Consider the following 24,656-nt stretch of genomic DNA (forward strand, 5'->3'; position numbering starts at 1 on the left):
ATAATATTTTATTAATTTATAACATTGTTAATAGAATTCTTTACTTCCTCATAGGTTGGTGGCATGTTAAAACCCATTGACAAGAGCCTGATTGAAAAAATCCACTCCCTTGTTGGTGAAGATGTAAAAACAGTAGATGAAATGAAAAGGCACCTGCGACATTACATCTAGAATGATCTTTTTGCTGGTCAGAATCCTCCACCAATCACCAACAGGCGTTATCACCCCAAAGATGTGGATATTCGAAACACTATATATAAGGCAACTGTGAAACTGATGCTTTCCAAAATTGACCAGGAAAATCTTAAAAAGATTAAGGGCTGGAATGAAGAGAATCCTGAGGAGCTGTTATTCTTCAGACCTTGCTCCCTATCTCCTACAGAAGCTGTTTTTGGAAACACCTCTGACACAGATAGCAACATTGAAGCAAATATAACCGAAAAACTTTTATTTGCTTATCAAACAGCTTGGCAGAGGCATTTGATGGGCAGATACGGAAATGAAATCATGCTTCTAGATGCCACATACAAAACAATGAGATTCGACCTCCCACTTTTCTTTCTTGTAGTTAAAACCAAAGTCAACTACACAGTGGTTGGGTCTTTTACAACCCAAGATGATAACCCTTACCGCCCCTGAGCCTAAATCCGCAAAAACCGACCAATCACTCCCAACTTCCCAGGACCCAAGAATGTTTATCACATTATTGGCTTTGATCTGATTGGTTTTATTAGCAAAAGTCTGTGTTAGGGACGTTGCATTTTTGGGTTTGGAATATAATATACTGACATCTTTGCTGTTTATTGTCAAATAAAGCATATGTATTATTGTATGATGATAACAATACAAAATATAGCAGACAAGATGTCGTCGTTCCTAAGTGCAAACCTAATAAATTCTGCTAAATAATACTATTGCTTTTTCTTTGGTCGTTTTCTATTTAGTATCGCGAGAACAATGCTGTTTTAATTAGCTCACTGATCTTGTCAGTGCCGTACATTACCATTTTCTAAACAAGCTTTCAGTCAGTAATTCGCAGACGGTAATAATGGAACTATTTCCGGCTGCACGCAGGCTATATTAATTTCCCGATGACAACATGACGTCATTCAAATGTTCGGGTTTCGGAAAATATTCGGACTACCTCACCCGATGTCGACCGATGCACCATGAGAAGGATGAATCAATCCCACAATGCATTGCGAAACGAGTACCTCCAGGATCCCGCCGTGTTCGGGGTGAATTTGTAGTAAACGGTGCAACAAAACGGTAGATTTTGCGTTAACACTTCCGTTTACTGTCATTATATCCAATTTTACAGTATTTATAAGCAAAACAGGCTAAGAAGTAGAGGCTATCCGCGAGTGGAGGCTTGAAATTGGCGTCATGGATGGATTCATCGGTACGAAGCGAAAGCTAGAAACACGTGCGAAGTCGACTCAAACTCCTTCAGTCATCTCTGGGTTATTACATCTTCCTGTATAAAGGTAGTACCATGGCATCGGCTCAGTGCGATGGAAATACAGGAGCCTGTGAAGGTGGGTGAATTTGAACACATTTAGTTTTTTATACTATGGGGGAGGAGTCCTGCTTTTTTCAATACTTGAAATATGATACAACGAATTACAAAGCGGTAATTTTATGGCGGTACCTTACGGTACTGTTTTACAACTACGGTAATAACTAATAATATATACAATATTTATATTTGTTAAACAGGGTATAAGAAATATGAACGAAAATATGGACGGTTTTCTGAAAGTCATAGAAAATTCCAGAAATATAGAATCATTGTTTTCATACAATGCAAATAAAATTACTAGTTTACAATACAATTAATTTATTTATTATAGCTGAAATACTTAGCTGTAAAGCTAGTTTACAGGTATACCACAAAATAATATCAAAATATAATTACAGTAATATATGTTTATTATAATAAAGTGCACTAAAGTCTAAAGTTATTCTATACTATATAAGAAGATATAATATTTACAATAAATACAATGTGTTATTTACAATATTTACATTAGATAATTCTCACATTATGTCTTGAAATCACTTTCTGACGTTTTTGATAAATTCTTTACTGCCAGACATTGTACCTACAACAAAAGGTAGTTTATCTCATCTTTTTGCAGCATAATAACAGAAAGCTTTTAGCCTGTGCTTTGTGCTTTACTTTTTATGGAGAGACAGAAGTTTTGTTGCCCTTAAATTATAACTGCTTTTCTAAATTTTATACTGCGCTATCCAGTTCAGCATGGAACACCTGTGGAAAAAGTCACGTAATATTTCAATGTCACAGGGTCTTCACAGCCTTCTGGTAACCTTACACACATAATCCTAATCATCATGGACATTTCTGGTAACCCTGGCTTGAAAAAAAACAAAACACATACATAAATTCTTACCCTCTGTAATAAATCTTTGGTAGAAGCCCCAAAGACCTCTCGTCTACAGTATCTAAAGAACAGTATTGCCCATCGGCATCCCCAGGATAAGATAGAAATATTGACAATTTATTAGCAAATGATATTTCAACCATCTCACATCCTATAATTTTCAAATTTTTTTCTGGAAAAAGACAGCATACAACAAGATGTATGCACAACTTTTTGTATAAAAAATATTGAAATCACAGATAATAAATTATCTGAATCATCATGGACATTTCTGGGAAACCCTGGCTTGAAAGAAAACAAAACGCATACATGAATTCTTATCCTCTAATAAATAGTTTGGCAGAAGCCCCAAAGAGCTTTCATCCAAAACTGATGTATTGTCCTTTGCATCTAGATAAGAAAAGAATATTGATAACTAATTAGCAAGCCATATTTCAAGTATCTCACATCGTATAATTTTAAAATATATTTTTGGAAAAAGACAGCATACAACAAACATGAGATTTGAATATAAAAGATGTTTTGGCGCAACATGTATAAAAAAAATTGAAATAATAGATAATAAATGTCACAATTTTTGGAACTACTGTATGTTTGGTTGAAAACAATAAAGTCTTCAATAAAGACAAGATTAAATAACACATGGTACAATGAGCTGATTTAAAAAATTGTCACATTCATTTTAATTCAATCAAGCAAAATGCAATTTTCAGGGTAAAGGGATAGCAATGTCTATTTCTCACTTACCTAACTGTTTCTTGGCATTTGCACATTGGTTTAATTTTAGCAGAGGTTGAGAAAATTATATAAATAAAAAAGTAAAACTACCGCAAAATAGCTAACATGAGGTTAATGAAAAGACTGAGAATAAATTGATCTTGTAAAAAAATTTTAAAGCATGGGCTACATAAGGTACTGTATATGCTTTCATTCACACTTGCAGATACTAGACGGGATGATTAAATCAGTGAGAATTCTAATCAGAGGTAATAAACTTAAAGCATTAGGGTTATTTTTATATTGTGTACACTAACAGCTATGAGAGGTTCTATCTACAGTATTCATATTTAATATGTTAAGAAATATTTACAGAAAATATGAAAAGTTTTCATTGAATCATTGTTTTTTTTAAACAATACAACACAAACAATAATTAGTTGACAATACAATACTTTATTTATTCTAGTTGGAAAAGTTTACAGGTAAACCACAAAATAAAATAAAACTTAAATTACAATAATTATATATATTTTACTATAAAAAAGGTTGACTACTCTATAGTAAATTCTTTACTCCCAGACATTGTCCTTCCAACAACTGGTAGTTCATTTAATCTTTTTGCAGCATTTAGCCTGTGCTTGGTTCTATACACTTTAACAATGAACTAAACTCAAGCTAAAGACAATATGACCAAGATTTTGAATATTAAATATACTTGTTTGACTATAGTCAATTTCCCAAGATAATAAATCGTGGCTGAGTCAATCCGCCCTGAATTACATCATCAATAATCGATGTTCTTGAATTATTACCATTAGGACAAGCTGGTTTGTATGTGCAGCCTTTTTTATTTTACCATTCCTCAACAGGTGCACCCTAAGTGAAATTATAGTTGGCACCTTGAATACATCAAGTGACGTCATAACTATTTCTTTCTGCGCTAAGACTTGTCCAAAAAGCTACTGGCGCTCAACTGGATAGCACAGTATATAGTAACTGGTGTTCAGCCCTTGAAGCTGCTGCTTTTTATTGTGGTTGATGGCTTGTATGCGGCGGTTTTCTAGTGTGAAGCATAAACCTATTCTATTCTTATGTTTTACTTCTGGAATGATGTTCTTCCAATTGGATTTCTTGGAAATTGATGCTGTTAAACATTCTGCATATTGGCCAAGATAGAACCCATGTGACGGAGCTCAGGTTGAATGGAAAATTGCACAATGTTGTTTGCGTTCTTATTTCGTATCTTTTAATGCAATAGTGTCCTACTAGTGTTGTTCTCTTTGGAACTGTTTTTCAGAAATTTTTCAAGTAATCTATTGGCTTTTGTTTGTAGAGCAATAATTTTCTTTACATAAATTTTTTTTTTAATATTTCTTTGCTGTGCACCTGAATGATGCCATTTCAAAAAAGCGTGTTTGGTCTGTTAATAACCCTTTATAGACCAGACTCCAAATCCCAAGGGTGGTCCCTATGACCAGTGCTAATTGGGGATTGGCAGAGGATCCATGCCTTATAGTTTTCTTTTCTTTATATCTACAATATGCCAACAAAGTGAACACAAAAAAAATACAATGACTCACATATGTTTATTCTTTCACTTACAGCAAATATTAGTGCAAAAAGTCCACTTCATGAACTATGATAAATATCTAAAGAATGAAAAGTTTATTAACAAGTTTGAAAATACTACAAATGTTGTTGTACACTCAGGCCTTTCAATAATTATTTGAGTAGGAGGCTGTGTGTTTAGAGTAGGCGGCTGTTAGTGAGTAGCGAGGCCCGTAAGGCCCGAGTAACCTAGGGGGGTCCGGGGGCATGCCCCCCCGGGAAATTTTGCAATTTAGTATATAAGGGATGCGTTTTCCAGCATTCTGAGGGCTGAAAATTTGGCTGTTATATGTGATCAACACAGCCCTTTATTCAGCATTTTTGAGGGCAAAAAGTACAACTGAGACGTGTTCCATAGCTTTAGTATTTTCTGACTCAACTGATGTCTTTTACAACCCCGGGACACAAGGTATCATTATTGCTAATATCAAGATTGATGTCAAAAATTTGTCACTATTGTACTATCTGAAATGAAATTGTATCTGAAATAACAACGCCAAGATCCAGCTGTGTTTTATACAACAACTCACGGCACAACACCTGACTAATGAAATAATAATGTATCCAAATTTTACCGGAATACGCAAGATACAGCTGTGCTTTTTACAACCTCGGCACAAAAGCTCACTGAGTGAAATTTTGTCACTATTGTACTATCTGAAATAACAACGTCAAGATCCAGCTGTGTTTTGAACAACAACTCATGGCACAACACCTGACTGTAAATTAATAATGATCACTGAGCTGTTGTCAAAAGCATCAGACACATTCAGAGTCGCTGTATTCAAAGTCACTGTCTGAGTAATCGCCAAACAGATCATCAGGAGGGAGCTTCAAAAGCGCTGCGGTTGCCTCCATTTCTTCCTCCAGTGCAACCACATCCGCCTCTAGCGCCCTGGCAGTCTCCCACACATGCTCGATGTCTGTGATGTCCATGGGGATTGGGTCGACTTGAGTGCCTGCATCTGTTGTTGTGGGTTTGTGCAGTTGATGATCCTTTGATGGAGGATTTGCCAATTTGCGCCTGGGCTTGGCCAACCACTGCCTTGTCACCTCTTCTATGATAGGCTTGCACTCACTTGTACTAGGGCCATTGATGGTTACGTGCATGAGGGCCTGGAGCATGTCGTTTTTCATTGACGATCGGAGGCGAGTCTTGAGACGCTTGATAGCAGAGGCACCTCGCTCTGGCCAAGCATTGCTAACGGGCAGAGAAAGGCATATCTCTACTATTTGTAGGAGGCATGGACACATGTGTTGGTAGGTGGCTTTCATGGCCATCATGTGCTCAAGCAGCCATTCTGTCGGGGTCTTCCGGTTGGTCAGCTTCTTTGAAGGACGTCTGACGTCTGGGGGGACTTCGCTCTTTAAACTCAAGATGTTGTATTTGATCTTGGTCCACTCCGCCAGTAACTCGTCCTTCTTTTCAGCCTGGTCGTTGCTTCCATTGTAAAAGAAGTCGGCCAATACTATTGCTTCTTTCTTCCCGTACTCCTTAAAGCCAGGATCTGTCTTCTCTGGGACGGCGCATGGGTCAAAGATTTTGAAGGCTGTCAGGACTTCTAGGTTGCCAGAAAACCTGTTCACGATGTTGTCTTTCAGTGCCTGGACATATTGCCTTGTTAGGCTTTGCAGCATGCTCTTCTTCTCCGGTGTGAAATCTGGCAGGTCGCACCTTGAAAGTCTCCCTCCCTCGATCAGATCTTCCGTCATTCTGGCTAAGTGTGTTTGGTTCTTAGCGACATCATCTAGCTGATCCATGGTGTAGTCGATGGCTGGTGCGATTGAAGCAAAACACACTTCACCCTCTTGGAAGGCCTTACTCAGATGCCCGAGGATAGGAAGGACCTCATGCAATAAATACACAGTTCCTATAAATTTCAACTTCGAAGTTTGCTTCAAAAGGCCAGTTGCTGTTGCATCGTTGCTCTCTTTGAAGAATCTAAGGGTCTGAAGTAATGCTTCGTAATCTTCAAAGACCCCTTCGATAGCCTTCTCCGTTGAAAGCCATCTTGTCCTGCAGGCTTTTTTGAACCGCTTTCCAATTTGTTTCTTGCCTTTCGCGCTGACATTTATCTTCTTGACTTCAAGTACGGATTTCGCGTACGCCGCCGTTTTCTTCGCTGAGTTATCGAAGAAAGACCACAGTTGAATAAGGATACGCTCCACTTGTTTGATGTAATCTACTGTGTCGTTGGCGTCTCCGCACGCAAGGGCCAAACGGTGACAGATGCAATGGATGTTAAGCATGGCCTTGTTATCCGCTTTCAACCTTGTTGCTACTCCGGATCTTCGGCCTGTCATCACGGATGCCCCATCGCTTGAGAAACTTGACACATTTTCCATTTTCAGACCAGCATCTGTGACTTGGGAAATAATGGCCTCTGTGATGGACTTGGCGTCTGGTGATCCTGTTGTAGAACTCTCTAACAGGTCGCTGGCGGCCAGAAATGTCGTGTGAGCTTTGCCACTATTGGGGTCAACATATTTTACAAATGTTACCAGCTGCTCTATGTTGGAAACATCGCATACCTCGTCAGAGAGAATTCCAAAGCAGTTTGCGAGAGACAAGTTAGTCGTGAGCTGCTCTTTCAATACGCTGACAATAAGGAGGAACATTTCTCGGACTGATCCTGCAGAGCGGTGTTGAAAGTACTTGATGTTGTCGAGACCTAGTTGCTCAAGCACTGACAGCAGACTAGTGAACTTCTTATTAGGCATCTCTTCTTTTGCTAGCCAGTACATGGCCAGAAATGTCTTATAGTACACCTCGTCCTTACTGCTTTGGATTTCTTTGATTGCTACTTCAAAGCTTGATACTCTGCTGAGTAGCTCCGCCTCGACTGCTGCTTTGTGCTGTTGTGATTGTGCATGATCCTCTAGAGCCGCTCGCTTAAATCGCACAGCAGGATCGAGGCTGTATTTTTTGCTTTTGTTTTGGGGGTTTGATGTCCCATGCTTTCGACAAAGCAAGCAGAACATTCCCTGGCCTTCAACATATATAAGCCAGTTGACATCAGTGGCGGTGGACAATGACAACTTCTCATCCATTATCCACTGATGCTGAAAGCGATCAGCAGCCCCCGTAGCCAGGCGGCGCGTTTCAGTGGGGCGCAGAGAGATGCACCTCCGGCTTCTACACGTGTGGAAGCTATGAATAACCTGAGGGTCATCAACAAATGAAGAGATTAAGAAATTCGACTCATCCTCTGCCGTCCATGCCTTTTTAACTTCGCCCTTTGCTCTGTTTTGCGGGGTCGGGTTGCTAGGTGTTTCATTTGCCTCATTTGTCTCGCCACCATGCACTATGAGATTGGCACCTGATGCCGTGCCATCTTGAACCTCTTGAGTAATGCTTGAAGCAGAGTTCGGCGATGGTAATGTAGTCTCTTCGTTTGGTTTGGCTGGAAAATACCACGTAAGTTATGTTATTTGAAATAAAAAGCTATGTTTGAAAAACGTTTTCTGACATACTGTTTTTCTGCCACATACTGTCTTTATGTAATTCAGTTAAAAATCTGATTGATATGGGACCGTTCTTATAATTTGGTTCCCAAACAAAAATCGCCTTTTTTACCACAACTGTTAGTAATCTCGCGCTCTGATTGGTCAATTCGCCGTGGTAAATAAGAGTCCATACCACGCGCGCGCACGCGTGCGGTACTTGCAACGGAAAGTCGCACGTGCTTCCTCGAAAATGAGTGAAATTGTGAAATGAGTGAAGTTGTTGTTGTGGTAAAAAACAAATTTCCAGGGGTTGAGCGTGGTATGTACTCTTATTTCCCACTCTACACGTCATCTTCGAGGCCAAAATTTGTTGTGGACTCACTCGACTTCGTCTCGTGAGTCCACAACATTTTGACCTCGAAGATGACGTGTAGCGTGGGAAATAAGAGTACATACCACGCTCAACCCCTGGAAATTTGTTAAATCTGCCAATTATAACTTTCCCTTCTTGCAAAACAATTTTTTTCTGCTTCTACTTTTATTTTTTGTGTCTCATGGTAATTACTCTTCTGTCTGTTGTGTTTTTTGACCCCCCAAAATAGCTCTGTTGACAAATAATCATTTTTCTGGCAGATGCGAGAAATAGCGTGAAAATTGATTTCCGCACCTATGTGCGTAAGTGCCAAAACCCGGGGGAAACGAGGGACTGTACTCCTACCAGAATTGTTAAACCAAGGGGAAACAAAATCGAAAAAATATATAACAGATTCGAGAAAAAAGAACATACCCTTATCAACGTACACCATATTTTCTTTTTTGCTTGGCCGTCACAAGAACAGTCGGCTGATATGCTTGTGCAACGCGCGCGATGAACGCGGGACTGTCCCGCGGACAGTGGTGACTTTTTGTTCTAACCTAATAGCGCGCGTAGTTTCATTTTGACGCCCATGATTTAGGACATCGACTAACTGGATATCAACATGGGCAATATGGATATCATATATGCGAGCCCCCCTCCCCGCCGAGTTTCCGATCAAACGGGCACTAAATAGCTTTCACTCAAATGAATATCTAGACAGTTCTTATGGAATGTTTCAAGAAAACCTCGAACAAGGCGAATTCTACTAAGATACTGCTTTCGTTTCCCAGGAGAGTTTGTATTGTAGATGATGAAAAAAAAAACGTGAATCTGACGAATCTAGAAACCCATCAGGCCGTCACCAGACTGTCCAAGACAGTCAACCTCGGCAGAGGTCTCTCTTGCGAGCACACAAGAAACCGAAAATAATAGGCACAAGACACAAAAAAACTTGTAGTTTTTGTTCGTGATCGATACCCTGCGAGCCGAGCTTTCTCCTGTGAGTCTTTGATCTTTTCGTAAGCAGTCGTCTCTCAGACACGCCGACTTGCTACAAAATGAAACAGACCTCACAGGAGAAAGCTCGTTCACAGGATAAGTGATCGATGATAGATGTTCACAATTTAGTAGTTCAAAAGTTCAAACTAACTGGTTCAAACAACACAACGCATTTGTAATAATTTCAAAACCTCAATAAAGAAATGATATATTACCCGATCTATTTTCATTTACAAAATAGCTTCTGAAAGCATGAATATTCATGCCCGAACTCGCGGTCGCATCTCTCTTTGATCTCTTGTTGGACGTCGCCATGTTTGAAGAGAAATACCGCTGTACACAATTAGGCTCACACTACCCATAATCCATATCGATGCGAATCCAAGATGGCGGTCGTAAACAAAACAACACGCGACTTGAGTTATTTGGACGAGAATGCAATTGAACGAAGAAAAGTATTGCTAAAAAGACCCTGCTAAATAAGAAAATGATACAACAACATACTAGTGAGTATTTCATTTTCATTTGACAACGTTTCTAGAGCAAGTTTTAGGGCAGATTGCCCAACCTTTTTTTACTGTGTTTTGAAGTAGGCGGCGGTCAACGCCGAAGTAGGCGGCGGTTCACCGCCGCTAGCCGCCTTCTATTGAAAGGCCTGACACTAATAACAATTTGTCTAACACACTACATTTTCAAACCTCAAAATATCAAACATGTATTCTTACACTGTTGTTCAATTCATTCAACTAGAAATCAAAAGTGTAACTTCAAATAAATAAGTCAATTTCCAGAGTTTAGTGTTCATGGCGAGATTCAAATTTCACGCCGCCATTGTGGTATGCTCCTATTCGCTCCACTCACTTAAAAAAAAAAGGCTCAAAACAGCCAACTCAAAACGTGACGTTGCATAAAGCACATCCCCAGGTTGAGCGCTTTCCTTACGATCCAGCAGCACAGTGCACACATCTTTTTATTGGCACTTCCACTGGGAAATGTGACTTTCCGTCAACTACTTCAATCTCTGTAGAAGCACGTTTGCGCTTTCTCGACAAGTTCGCCGATCAATCCCTTGATAAGTTCTAGCCGATAGTCCAGCTGCATTATCTTCTTGTGGTTTGGGGACAAATTCCGTAGAATATGTGAATTTACCACCGCTGTCTCGAACAGAAATATAAACAAATAGGGATACCACTAGCGAGATTTGATGGGGATCTTGTAGTCTCCCCGCTTCTGGTCCGCATAGTCCACGTCACCCATGTGCTTGTTGTAGGTGACAACATACGGTGGCGCAGACACTTTTTCTGATGTGCAATCCTTTCCTTTCCTGTTAACAGTTTCTTGGCCTTCTGGCTGGCTATCACTGCTTAAGAAATAAATGTTTTTCTTGTCTTTCCATGCTGTGGCGTGGATCCCCTTGCCTTTGCATCACATAGGCATCGCCGTGATTTGTGAGTTTGGCGGACTTGACTTCAGCTGGAAACTCTTTCCTGTTTGTTGAAGATACTAGTTTATCTTCACGTACTTGTTCTTTGACATTACATCCTTGATTCTTTTCACCCCTAGAAACAGGCTTGTGGCCCAGTAATCACGCTCTGATGGTACAGACTTTATTCCTTGCAGCAGTCTTATCGCGAGATATATCTTGATGTCGCTCGCATTCACGGGTTCCCAATGCGCAAGGGTGGTCCCTACTGTATGACCAGTGCTAATTGGGGATTGGCAGAGGATCTATGCCTTTTCTTTATGTGTCTCTCAATATACCACCGAAGTGCACACAAAAAATACAGTGACTCATGAGATTAGTGATAAGTGCTTGAAGTCCACTTCATGAGCTAAGAAAAGTATTTGGGAAGTAGTTCCTTAACAAAATTGATAAATATTACAATTGTTGTTTTATACTAAAACTTTTTCCTTAAACAATACATTTTCAAGTCACAAAATATATAACATGTAACCTACTAATATTGCTCAATTGATTCAACTAGATATCAATAGTGTAACTTCACAAAAATAGGTTGATTTTCAGAGTTTAGTGTTCATGGCCAGATTCAAACTACGCTCCGCCATTGTTGTAAGCTCTGATTTGCTCCATTCACTTCAAATGAAGTTCAAGTGCTTGTTGTAGGTGACAAAACACTGCGGCGATGATACTTTCTCTATCGTTCCATCCTTGCCTTTACTGTTTACTGTTTCTCGGAACTCCTCTTCGTTGATCCATGCGTGCCGGAAGTAATGCGCTATGTTCTTGATCTTACTGCATTCGTCGGAGGCGGCGGCCAATCCCGCTGCGGCCCCGACCCTGCGCTCACCGCGGGGGGTGCTCTTGGCGCCGCAGCAGGGAAAGCCTACTTCGATGGCCTCTAGGCGGGCCAGCACGCCGCCCATGATGGTAAGGATGTTGGCAAACTCGGTCCCCACCAGCTGTGAGCGGCTCTTCGAGGGCCTCCTTCTCGTGCCTGCTCTTCCAAGCCGTGTACTTGGCGCGCACCCCTTCTTTCTGCTCCTTGGTGAGGGCCTTCCAGGCGACAGCCTGCTCAGCGTTGAGGCGGTTTTTGGAGCCCTCGGGGTGCTTTTTTGCGCCCCCCCCCCCATGTTCTCAAACGCGGCGGCCACGTCGTCGCTCAAGTACTCGGTACGAAAGTCCTCTTCGTTGATCCAATGTGTGCCGGAAGTAATGCGCTATGTTCTTGATCTTACTGCAGTCGTCGGCGGCGGCGGCCGATCCCGCTGCGGCCCCGACCCTGCGCTCACCACAAGGGGTGCGCTTCCTCAACCCAACATAAACCACTGACACTGTTTTGTGTTTGGCATAAGAGAAGTTTATTATAAAATCACTACAAACTGATAAATGAAAAACTAAAATAATAATAATAAACCTCTCTGCCACCAAACCACCGGCCAAACAACAAAACAGTGCAGAAGGCCTAACTACTGGCCTGAATGGAAGCACGTAGCTGGGAAGCAAGCGCCAATTTTGATTGATTACTAAATTCTAAATACAATTTGTAAGAGTCACTAGCCCAATCACCATACAACTGTATCAATTCCCCTGGTACTCCGTGGTTAAACGCCCAAGAGGCACAGCCGCGTCGAAATGAGTGACCCCGACATGAGTCAGCATGAGCAACCCCCACTGAGCAAAGCGCCAGCCGAAATTCGGTAACAAAACGGGACTTCGTCAAAGCAAACGGGCCTGAATGACCAAGCAATAAAAACAGCGGTTTGCGTGCAGAAGCGGGTACCAGGCGAATCATGTTGTTATAGGCAGCGACCGGACATAATAACGAGCCTGGAATACGTAACAGAGGAATGTGTAATCGACGCTGACCGAACTGAATAGTTTTTGTATGCTTAAACGTGACGATAAGCCCGTGTTCGTTACACAAAACATCACCCCGTGTGAGATCGCGGGTAGGATTAAATGCCTTAATAGAAAGCGGTACGATATTAGCTATACGCGCCATAAGAAAAAATGCAAAGAGAAATGCGCAATACAATGTAGAAGAGTTAGCATCATGTTGAAAATCTACTGTTCGCGCAACTAGCAATAAAAGGCTAGGAGTTACCGGTGGAGCCCTCTGAGGTACATGTGGTATCCTAGGGGAAACTCCCCGCAGGGCTAGGGATAAACTAAAATCCTTAGTAAATGCATAGTCATAACCGGCGAAAAGATGTAATAACTTGACCCCACTTAAATAATTACGAATCGAAGGTGGTGCAATCGAACGACTTAAAAACTGTACATAAAGACAGACCGTATCTATGTCTGCTGGTAATGGAGTCAAGTCAAAATATAAGCAAAATAGAAAAAAGGCCTTAAATTGAGTCTTTAAATTACTATATGTCCCTGTGCTATAAGCAGCTTGTAATGTCTGTCGTAGATCCTTTTGCAGAGAGGCCAAAGCCGAGGAATCTGCAAGAAAGAGCGGGCGAATAAGTTACGACTGGAAGGCGAATTACCAAGGAGTCGTGAATGTGAAATGGTCCGATGAGATTGTAACACCCCTACGATTGGCGCAACGAGCACTCTCCAGGAATCGTTCCTTAACAGTGGAGGCAACGGAGCCCCATCTTGAAAGCAAATCTGAATCACAATTCAACACAGACGGTAGGTGAACCGCTCTGATCTCAAAATCATAACTCGCTGACAAATAACAAATCTCGCGAAGACAGGAATTCAGGAAGGGATGGCGAGTTCTACCAGAATTCAATACCGTGACAGCAACCTGATTGTCACAGCGCACGGTTAAATGGAGTCCCGTCCACCGTTGACCCCACAACTTAAGCGCCACCACAATAGTGAGAAGTTCCAAACAATTTATATCGAGGGACTGAGCAACAACCACATCCGGAAATGAAGCGTGGAAATATTCATTGTCACAAACGCCTCCACAACCAACCAGGCAAGCGTCTGTAGAAAAAACTTCCCCCGGAGAACTCCAAGAGGTAGTTTTAATCATAGATACTCCGTTGTATTCCCGCAGGAAATGACACCACCAAATAATATCCTTGCGAAATTCCGCGGTTAACTTAACGTGAAGATGATTGTATTGAACTGTTCGTAGCAGACTTAATAAGCGCGAGATAAACACCCGACTCTGACGAACACACTTTGAAACAAACACAAGTTTGCCAACTAGGGATTGTAACTCCCGTTTGCGAGCAGTTTTGCTGTTCCTCCAATCATGTAAGAGAAGCTCTAACTCCGCTAGCCGCTCAGGACTAACTGACAACGTAAATGAATTCGTGTCTACCATCACTCCCAAACACAGCATGAGCGATGAAGGCGGACAAGCTTTGGAAACAGATTCGATCAGTCCCAGAGAGGAGAGAAGAGTCCCCAACTGCTCAAAATCGGAAGTCGCAGAGCTAGCCTCAGAAACCCCAATGAAATCATCCAAATAATTAAATAAAACTTTTCCTTGCTGTCGATGAATCCAAGCTACCGCTGAGGTGGCGCGCTGACATGCCTGAGCAGCAGAGCGTAACCCCATAGTTAAAACAGTGTCAAAGTAATAATGTCCATTCCAAATATACCCAAGTAAACGGTAATTGCCGGGATCCACAGGAAACTGCCTATACGCCTGCCGCAGATCCCTCTTATAGAGAAAACAACCCGGGCCAAACTGCACGATCGCTTCCACAATGTCATCTATAGTGGGATAACAAGTCACGAACGGATCTCCCAGAAAACTATCACACGGAATACCATCATTTACTGAACCGCCCTTAGGCCAGCTCAAGTCCACAATTACCCTACGTTCTTCAGAATCTCGCTTGGGAACCGTGTTCAACGGTGAAGTAACAAATCCACCCCCGAAGGGAGGATCCGTAAACGGCCCAGCGACACGACCAAGCGAGACTTCACGTTGTAAATGCTCTGAAACTTGAGTCGCAAAATTGAGCGCACCCCGGTGAGTGCGAGCATCAAAAATAGGAACAGTATCGCCAGTGAAACCAACCGGCCAACCAAACTCCAGGAAATCACAAATCATTTGGTCGTCATAATCATACAACAAAGTCCTCCAAGTATTGATCTTTAGGGAACTTGGAACGGGCAGGCGAGAAACCACAAAGTTCGGGCGACCAGAACGAAAAACTAACTCATGTGCGTACAAATAAAAATCCTTCGCCTGCTGAGAGTCACGAGGAAAGGCCGTGGAAAAACCACGACAGTCTAGAACACCAGCCTCCACCGGCTGAGGAAAACACACATCATGAATATAATCAGCGCCCGTGGAAAAGCCACGACAGTCAGGAACTGCAGCCTTTAGCGGCTGGGAGCAAGCATCAGCATTCAAAGCACAAAACGACATATCCGGAAATGAAGCAACAGTAACGGAAGGAACGCCCCCAATGTCTTGACCAAGGGCGAAGTTTATTAGTTTTTTGATTCCCCTGAAAGCGGACAATCAGATGAATCCTCTCTATGTGATTCCTGTTTTCTCGATTGTACCCAACAAGCCGCACAAATATGTTTTACCCATTTACGTTCGCCTCGGACGTAACCATAATGATCCTTGGTATGAATGCACTTCTCGCGTTGATAATCTCTACAAAACAATGTCGGCCCTGAACTGTAAGACTGCTTTTTCGGCGGTGAAAGTAGCTGACCATGGAGGGTTCTGCTTTCGAGGTGGGAAAAGGAATCACCCCACTTCAATAAGCCACGTTCGATTTCAAGCAAAACCGCTCCATGGAAGGCAAGCACCGCCTCCCATTCGTATAGCTGTGCGTGGTACATCAGCGTTACCAAATGTTTGTGTCGTTCGGCGCGCTCGAACGAACTGATCTCTCGTAATTGTAGAATCTGTGCATACCCCGCCACGAATTCTGCCATGGTAAGACGTTCGTAAGTAATCTCCTGACTAGCACGAGTCAAGGAAAGAAAACGTTGCGGCCACAACTGTTTAACTACAACTTCTGAAGTTGGACGGTCTTCCTTGCCAGACTTCAACTTACCAGCTTTATTTGGCTTCCGTAACGGAGAGGAAGCCAACGCACCCATATCAGCTTCCTCATCGGACTCACTGGATGCAATGGGCAGAACATGAGCCACACGTCGATCCGCCGCGTCGGCCAAGTCATCCATGGCTCTAAGCTCGGGCAAAGTAACCGTCGTCGCACGGCGCGGCGATACATCTTTAGAAGATCGCGACGACGAAGCAACGTCGGAGGGCGGCAAGGAATGGGACTGACGACTGCTAGCATGATCGGCCTTCAAACTTTGAACCTCGGCCGTGAGAGTTTGAACAGCGGCGGCGAGAGAATTCAACAGTTCGTCGTTCCGTGTAGTAGAATTGCCACAATGTTTCCCTGGCACGCCAAAATCATGATCATTTACTGGCTTCTTGCAGCCTGGACATTTCTTTTCTCGTGGCATCGTAACAGTGGAAAAAACAATATGAGCTTGATATATAAACGTTGAAAGGAACAAAGAATTATAGAGTGAAGCTGTGAACGTGTGCTAGCAATCAAGACTAGAGATAACTGAAATACAATATGCTGGCTTGAGCAATTAATCCCTTTAAGCTAGGTGCCCAAAGGGGGGTAAATTGTTTAAAGACGCCGATGAAGTCATTGGGGTTGCTTCTGATTGGTTAGTGGTTAAGGGTACTCGCTTCTGGTTGGTTGGGATTATATTACCCAATAAGAGGTCTAGACAGTAGTAGTGAGGTCATCAGGAGGTTTCTGATTGGCTGGGTGGTAGTCATTTCTGATTGGTTGTTGGATGGATTACCCAATCAGAGGTCTAGATAGTGTATGACGTCATAGTTCTCTATAGAACATAGGCTGTGATTGGCTCTTTTAAAGAAGTGTTTTATTGGTTAGTGAGTTCTATAAAAGAGGATGTATTTTCACTAGCGTTTCAGTTTCCCTTGGCTGACTCAGCCATGGCTTACAACGGAAGTAATAATGATAATGGTAATGGTGATGATGATGATGATGAGTGGCTTAGACGTTTGTTGGAAGTGTTACCGGAGCCAAGTGAGGGAAGTGGGAGTGAGGAAGAGGATGGGGGACTCCCTCCAGATTGTTTTCACATACTAAGGTGCTTTCCAATCCAAAAGACCGCAGTCTACCTCTGGTGGGGCACCTTCTCGTCGTCGGCCTAGGCTGTGAGCAGCTCTTAGAGGGCCTCCTTCTTGCGCTTGTCTTTCCAAGCCAAGTACTTGGCGCGCACCCCTTCTTTCTGCTCCTTGGTGAGGGTCTTGCGGCCCCCCCATGTTCTCGAGCGCGGCGGGGGTTTGCTTGGCGCCGCAGCAGGCAGAGCCTGCTTCGATGGCCTCGAGGCGGGCCAGAACACCGCCCATGATGGTGAGGATGTTGGCAAACTCGGTCCCCACCTCCTCCCGCAGACTCTTGAGACAACCGTCGTCCAGCTTGTCGGCGACGACATCCGCAAACCGCCCCGCCTTCTCTCTGATTGATATGGCACAATCAACAACGCCAATGCCTTCAGAATCCCCCCTTATTTCCCTCAAATCTTCCTTCATACTGTTTATTTAATTTTAGAGGCGATTGTTCTCCCCACGCGATCAAACTGCAAACTAATAATTGTCTATTATTGTCTATTATTATCTTGAGTGAGTTTTATCACTATTTTGATAAAACTTTTTTTTTTTCTAGTTTACTTTTCCTCCAAAAGATCTACAGATCTATTTAGAGATATCTTTAACACTAAAAATGGCGGGAAAAACGTGATAAACCCCTTTGATGCAATTTAAGATGTAGGAAAGCATTATTAAGTCTTCAAATAGAAATAGAAATAGAAAGTACTGCGAACATTGCGATCAGTAGGTAGATCCATGAACATACAGAGGTCCCCAGGCCCTAAATTTTAACTCTGACACTAAAGAATGGTGCAGAGAATCTGACGAAGGGTCGACTCATGATGAAGACGAACAATTATCACACCCTCAATCACTAAATCTAAATTGCGGTGTTAGTAATGATGAAATCTTTAGCGAGTGTTCAAGCAACTCAAATTTAAAAAAAGATCTTTTGAATGTTACACCAGTAGAAAGGCAGTTCCATTTGAGATGCAAAGCTTAGTTGTATGTAAGCATTTTCAAATGCACAACTTCACCTGTTTTAGAACTGCAAACAAGCAATTAACTTTGTTGACTATCCCTCACCATTTAATAGAGAATGTGGATCAAAAAGCTCATCTTAAAATCTATATATGTTATGCCATAGGAAAGAGAAGCGGAAATGCCATTAACACCTTCAAACTAAAATGATAAAGTTCCCCACCATGTTACAGTTCAGTAGATTAAGTGATGGTGTATGTTGATGGTCACTAAAAGTATAGCAGACAAATCCGATTATAGTTTCTAATGGTCTTTGAATTAGTCTTTAAAAAAGTATTTGGTTTCACGACCGTTATTGGTGCCAGCCTTTGTGGATTTCTTGAAAAGTGCAGCGAGTTTGCCTCGCCGCTGGAATGAAAACAACAAGCTTGTATTATTATATATCATTTTTAGGTTTACAATACACCAAAAACTGGAAATCGACTCTGCCAAATTTTCGTCTTTAATAAGACTTCTTCAGGGCAGACTGAAGAAGGTGAATCGTTACAAGCTTATTTACATCAGAATAGTGGAGCGAGACGCAAAAACATTACAACTGACAAAAACGCACATTTTCTAGAATAGCGCGCGCTGATAAAAAGAATTTACACATCTCTACGTGGGTTCCTACTACAAAAAAAGTCATCACTATTAAGACCCCGCGGGTAGATAGACTTAAGCCGATAAGCCCACTGGCCTTCCCTTTCCCTAAGCTGAGCCTCAGAGTTACACTTATCTATAAGTTTTATTCAGCTTAGGGAAAGGGAAGGTGTGTGCCTCCTCCTCCTCCTCCTCCTCTTCCTCCTCCACGTACACCCCCTTCGCCGGTGGGGGTGGGACGTTTGCGTTTACGTCCACGCGTGGGGTGAGGGCTTGCTTCCTGCTCCTCGCTGCCTTCTTCTTTTTCATGGAAGGTGGTGTCCATAGCGGTGCTGGTTTCTTCTTCTCGGTTTCCTTGGGTGGTTCCGCCCACACAAACTGTTCGCATTTTTTATTAGGTGGTTTTACTGGACACTGGAAGTACACACGCCCTTTGGAGAACTGGCCACCGCTAACCCCTGCGTTGCAAACCAGTCCGTGGTCGCACACTGGGAAGTCGGAAATGGTGGTCCCGTCGGGGATGGCTTCTTTTATGGCACAAGCGTCTTCGGGGTTGAAATAGAATCCGCAGCCCAACTGGTCTTTCTTGAAGTCAATGGGTGTTCCGCACTTTAGGGCAGGCCCTGCTTCTTTAACCTCTACGTTGCAAAAGCACTTCATCGCTGGAAAAAACGTTGATGGCGTGCTTACTAGAGGTTCCGTCTTATATCCCCTTTATGGCGTGACGTCGCCAAGTGAAGACGTCGAAGTGACACCGATGTCGAAGAAGCAGAAAAAGTAGTGGTGGTGGACAGTGACGACGACGACAACGACGACGACGTAGAGGGAGAGTGGCACACCCCCCTCTGTGATCTGACTGCCTTCGACACCCCCCTCGGCGGGTTGGGTGCCTACGATGTGGTGGACGCCGTCGAGGGTCTGCACGGTGTGGACTATTTTGTCAAGAAAGTGGTGTGGGACCTAATGGGGAAGTTGCTGCGGTACCAGCAGTACTCCAGCAAGGGGGGTTGGATAAGGAGCTTCTACGACGTCAGAGACGCCGTCGGTGACAACTTTGAGTTGATGTGGACTGGCGTGCAAAGGTTAGGTAAAGCACTGGGGCTTACCATGCGGTGGGACCATTGGTTTACCTTTATGGAAGAGCTGGTGAAAGGTGGGGTTGACCCTAGGGATATGATAAAGCTGTGTCGTGACGAAGAGCTGCCTGGCATGTTACAAGGAAAAGAGGCTGAGGTTTGGGAAGTAACCAGAGACATTGCGCACCGGATAGGGGAGGAATTCCACCTCTTCCCCGGCAAGGCTTAAAAAAGAGAGAGAGACTGGTCCCGTTTTTCAGTTTTATTAGTAGAGGGTGTATTTAGTGATTACATAGAGTAATAAAAAAGTGTTTGTTGAAAGGTGTTGCTTTATCTTTTATCCGCCATTTAATAGTTTCCATTTAAAAAAGCCAAGGTGTGAAAAGTCACTCGAAGTCGTAGAGTTGGTAAACATTGTGCAACTTGCTGCTAGCCCCGTACACGTGCTTACGGCGGATATTTCGCTTTGAGTGGTGACGGCGTTCGTCACGGTTGAGTTTTTCGTAGAGCCCCCTCTTTCGCAGGAACTTGTGTACTTGGGCATCTAGGTTGAGCAGCATAGGTTGGTACCTACGGACGGCGGCGCTGTACCCCAACTCGTAATCGGTAGGGTGGTGGCTATCGTCGTCGTCGTCATCGGGTGATGGGGTTTGTGTTCCTTTATCACTAGTGTCTTTAAAATCAGCGTAGTCAGCGCAATCTAAACGCATGCGGAGGTCGTCGTTGTCCATCCGTAAATTCTCCTCACGGTCCTCCAGGGAGCCGACTTGGTGTCGGAGACTTGCATTTTCTAGGATTGTAGACACATTGATGGACTTTTCGTCCAGTAATTCTCTTTCCAGATTGTACACTTTAGTGCAGAGACTGGAGTTTTATGTGGCGTTGTCCTCGCACAATGTTTGGAACCCCTCACGCTCTTTCTCTAATGCGGTCACTTGCGAGGCAATGGATTGCAGGTAGCCGCTAACCTCTTCGTTGACTGCTTCCATGTGGTAGCAAACCGAATTATTAATGGATTTTAGGTTATCGTTAACCGTACTACCCCAAAATAGGGTAACCATTTCGGTATTGGTGTTTGAGGTGGTAGGTTGGTCGGACATCTTGTTTTTTGAGTCTTGGTTTGACTGTGGAGCATTAGCAGCTAGCGCCACCTTTTATACCCTTCAAATTGTTTACAGACGCCGATGAAGTCATTGGGGTTGCTTCTGATTGGTTAGTGGTTAAGGGTACTCGCTTCTGGTTGGTTGGGATTATATTACCCAATAAGAGGTCTAGTTGATGACTCAGATGATAGGGCTGAGTGGATTTGTGTTCAGAGTGTCCACAGACTCCACAGTAAATAATGCACCATAGTCACTGTCACTTTCATAATCAAGATTGTGTATTGGTTTCTTACCCTTCTTGCTTGCTTTTAGAGCCTTACATGCTACTGAGAAGTGATTAAGTTCTCCACATGTATCACATGTTTTCTGCCAAGCAGGGCATTTCTCTTTAGCTCTAGGGTGTAATCTATGGCATAATTTACATTTGGGGTGAGGATTTGATTTGCTGCTATCCATATGTGGCGGTTTTCTGGTTTCCTGCCTTCTACTCCCTTTTGACCCTGTTTTCTGCGCGGGGGCCTGTGGTAATAGCGCTTATTTCGCCGGATTGCTGGGACATTTCCTTTAGCCTTTTAGCAGTAGCTTCATTTGCACGGCGTATGTCAACACACTTTGCTAAGGTGAGTTTAGCTTCCGTCAGCAATTTCTTCCTAATACTGTTGTCGGCTATTCCGACTACGATTCTGTCCCTAATCATTCCATCTTGCAATTCGCCGTAAGTTTTAGCAAGTGATCTAAGTGCAGCGATAAAGCTTTCTACTGACTCACCATTTTCCTGGTTTCTTCGGTTAAACAAATACCTTTCATAGATCTCATTCGTTTCTCCAACGCAGTGCGCTTCCATGAGCTCCATAATGCGATTGATATTTGTTTTGTCCTCTTCGTTTGCAAAGGGCAAACCGTCGTAGATCTCAAGTGCTTCGGGACCAATGCATGAAATGAAAGTAGCATAGGTCCCAAGTTTTATAAAAGGCTGTGCTGGTCACATCGGAGCGGTAGCTGGGCTGCGAAGCAGCCGAGCTCGACGGCGTAGCCGGCGGGGCGCGGAGCAGCACCTCTGGCGCTTTGCGCCAGAGGTGCGCGGAGCGTGGGGAGGGTGTGGGAGGGGGTATCCCCCTCCCACAGGGGGGGTCTGGGGGATCCCCCCCATAAAATTTTTGAAAAATAGTTGTGAAAACATGACTTCTGATGCATTCTGAAAGGCAAAATCATAAGATGTCATATGTGCCAAAATACAGTTTATTAACAAGTTTACAATAGATCCATATATGATATGTAATTTTAAAAAACAAAAAAATTAAAGCGTCCATGAAATATTTAGATTCTTTAGAATATTTATATGAATTTTAAAGATATATATATTTATATATATATAACAGTAGTTATTTCAACTGATAATACTTAAAATCAATATTTTATCTATAATAACTGAATTATAATAAAATATATTACTTTTGAAAATTTCACAAAATCATTATTTCAGCAGTCTACTTCAACACAATAATAAGTACTAATAAGTAATAATAAGTACTGTAATCTCAAGTCTACATCTGCCAGGATATATAATATATTTATTTTATATAAAATTACATGTAGATGTCAAACTAATTCTTGTTCTGAGCATTTAATCTAGAGATTGTTAAAGGTACTGAATTGACTCATAATATTATAATTATATAGTATTTTACACATACATATATACATGACTGTACAGTTTTGTAATAGATGAATACCTAAAAATATGCAGTTTATAGACCTAGATGAACAGTCAAATTAACAAATAAACCAGTTCTCATAAAATTTCACTTAGAAGTACTGCTATGGTCAGCATTGTAGGTTGTGGCAGCTTTTATTGCCTTCTGAAGCACAGATTTAGTTGGCTTAAACTTATAGCAATGGGTGTGGTTGAAATAATTGGTCTTGCAAGTAAGGATGGAGGGCAGTGTTGTTGTATTTGACAAGCTGCCTCTATATTTAGTTTTATTTTTCTCAACAGTTGAAAAAATACGCTCTTCAGCAGCATTGCTGTGAGGCAGAACAAGGACATACTGTGCCACTTGTGCCAGCAGACCAAACCTGAGGCCATTTTTGCCCTCCATTTTTCCCAGATACATCCATATGTGATCGATACGTGAAAGATCAGAAAGCTGACTGTCATTGCCCAGAGCCTGATACGCACAAAACTCATCATACAGAGCATCCATTTTTCCTTCCATGGCAGCTTCCAGTGTGGGAAATTTAGAAATGAAAAATTGAACACTGTCAAATGTTTGGTTTGCACGTTCATGAAAGTTCAGAAACTCAGCATGTTTGAGCAAAGGATCTTTCAATGGAAAATTTTTGCATGCATACTGTAATGAAGCTGTCATGAATTTTCGACAATCTTGTGCAAGTTTCTTCTCCTCTTCTGGCAAAAGATTATGCTTCTGCATGGTAGTCCTTGTGGTGAAGCCAATCATGACATCTTTTGGTGATAGGAATAAGTCTTCATTCTCGAAGTTCATGCTAGCTCTATCATCCAGGTCCTTGTCCTTGTACGATGTTGCCAGCATGCACCTTCCAAGGAGCTTTTGCAGGAAATCGGATAAGCCTTGCCGCAAGCAGTGAATCTGAGGTTCTTCCCCCTGCAACTGCTTGTTGAGCTCACTGAAGACTGGCAGAATTGACTGAAAAAACATGAGATGAATCTCTGTTTTAGGGTCAGCAAAGTATTCCCTCAGCCTACACAATCGCTTGTCTGATCTTAATTCGGGCTGACTAGCAAAGTAACTCTGCAGGCTAGGGTACTGTTTTAGCACCCGGGATACGCACAACTCCCTGCTTAACCACCGTGTGGCCCCATATTTCAGGATCTTCCTGTAATCTTGGTCACAGAAGTCACAAAAATCTTTCAGGGAGGCCTGACGCTTGGTGCTGTTGTCGAAGTAATAGTAGATGTCCACCAAGAAATCACCAAGGTCAAACCCTGCAGCCTCCGCATATGCCTTGGCTACATAGCTGGCTGTGTTGTGCACAATGTGGCATGGGCATCCAAAAGTGTAAACACTTGCATTTTTTCTTTCAAAATGTCTGTACAGGCCATTGTGCTTGCCCATGTTGACAGAGGCATTGTCAAGACTAAGTCCAATCACATTTTCCCATGGAACCTCATAATCTCGAAATACATCACTGACAGAATTGAAAATACCTTGAGCAGTACAGTCAGATATCAGGCACATATGCCAGAACTGAGATGCCACTTCACCTCGATTTACATCATATATGCGCACCACAAGAGGATACATGCTTGCTGTTCCTGTGTCACTGCTGCCATAAATAGCCAAGCTGAATGGCTGTGTCTTGATGTACTGTACCACAGGGTCCAACATTTCAGGAGCCAGGGCATAGTTTACAATGGCAGCTGTTTTCGTTGGAGCACAACCATACTTTTTGGCAATTTCACTGTCTGGAAACATCTTTCTAAACAACTCTCCAGCATGTGCAGTTGACTCAAATGGCAGATTGTGCTCTAGTATGTACCCTGTGTAGAGTACCTCTGCGTTTGTTACAGCATCTTTTTGCTTGTCGGCCACAAAGAATGACTTTACTGACTTGTGTTCTGAGGTTGTTTTTGAAGCACGCTTATGCTCTGTCCCTGCAAGATGGCGATCCACATCCCTCTTTCCCTGGTGGCAGACAGAGAAACTTGCATCACACACCTGTAATAATAATATGTATGAGTAAAAGACATGCTATATATGATAATCACCTGAAGTGATTCAGTTATA

General features: G+C 42.6%; 2 protein-coding genes and 1 pseudogene across 5 annotated transcripts; 1 reads left to right on the forward strand and 2 right to left on the reverse strand.

Moving 5' to 3' along the window:
- The first annotated feature begins 29 nt into the window (after positions 1 to 29).
- On the forward strand, positions 30 to 882 carry LOC125570143 (annotated as a pseudogene).
- Positions 883 to 5,079: 4,197 nt separating this feature from the next.
- LOC116608143 (zinc finger protein 862-like) lies at positions 5,080 to 8,590 on the reverse strand. The gene is made up of 2 exons (XM_048731521.1): positions 8,563 to 8,590; positions 5,080 to 8,137 (listed from the first exon to the last, which is right to left on the reverse strand). Exons 1-2 carry the CDS (start codon positions 8,588 to 8,590, stop codon positions 5,493 to 5,495), a joined length of 2,673 nt encoding a protein of 890 aa, XP_048587478.1. The 3' UTR covers positions 5,080 to 5,492.
- Positions 8,591 to 12,832: 4,242 nt separating this feature from the next.
- Positions 12,833 to 16,034, reverse strand: LOC116601447. Of its 4 annotated transcripts, none has more exons than XR_007312520.1 (2): positions 16,000 to 16,034; positions 12,833 to 13,450 (listed from the first exon to the last, which is right to left on the reverse strand). XR_007312520.1 is itself a non-coding variant. In XM_048731282.1 (2 exons), the coding sequence occupies exons 1-2, from the start codon at positions 14,529 to 14,531 to the stop codon at positions 13,367 to 13,369; spliced, it is 678 nt and encodes a 225-aa protein (XP_048587239.1). In that variant the 5' UTR covers positions 14,532 to 14,996; the 3' UTR covers positions 12,833 to 13,366. The 4 variants fall into 4 exon arrangements, 1 of the variants encoding a protein (XP_048587239.1); XR_007312519.1 differs by lacking the exon at positions 16,000 to 16,034 and adding an exon at positions 13,752 to 13,787; XR_007312521.1 differs by lacking the exon at positions 16,000 to 16,034 and adding an exon at positions 13,764 to 13,781.
- Positions 16,035 to 24,656: the final 8,622 nt, after the last annotated feature.

The sequence above is a fragment of the Nematostella vectensis genome, chromosome 8 (genome assembly GCF_932526225.1).
Source record: "Nematostella vectensis chromosome 8, jaNemVect1.1, whole genome shotgun sequence".
NCBI lineage: Eukaryota > Metazoa > Cnidaria > Anthozoa > Actiniaria > Edwardsiidae > Nematostella > Nematostella vectensis.

What these genes read in the sequence shown, in the direction of transcription:
- LOC116608143 (XM_048731521.1), bottom strand. Translation starts at nt 8,590, where the DNA reads ATGTTGTGGACTCACGAGACGAAGTCGA. An exon ending in GACTCACGAGACGAAGTCGA is followed by an intron (nt 8,138 to 8,562) that starts GTGAGTCCACAA and finishes GGTATTTTCCAG; the next exon opens with CCAAACCAAACGAAGAGACT.
- LOC116601447 (XM_048731282.1), bottom strand. Translation starts at nt 14,531, where the DNA reads ATGGGGTTACGCTCTGCTGCTCAGGCATGTCAGCGCGCCACCTCAGCG. An exon ending in TTTCTACAGACGCTTGCCTG is followed by an intron (nt 13,451 to 13,937) that starts GTTGGTTGTGGA and finishes TCTTTCTTGCAG; the next exon opens with ATTCCTCGGCTTTGGCCTCT.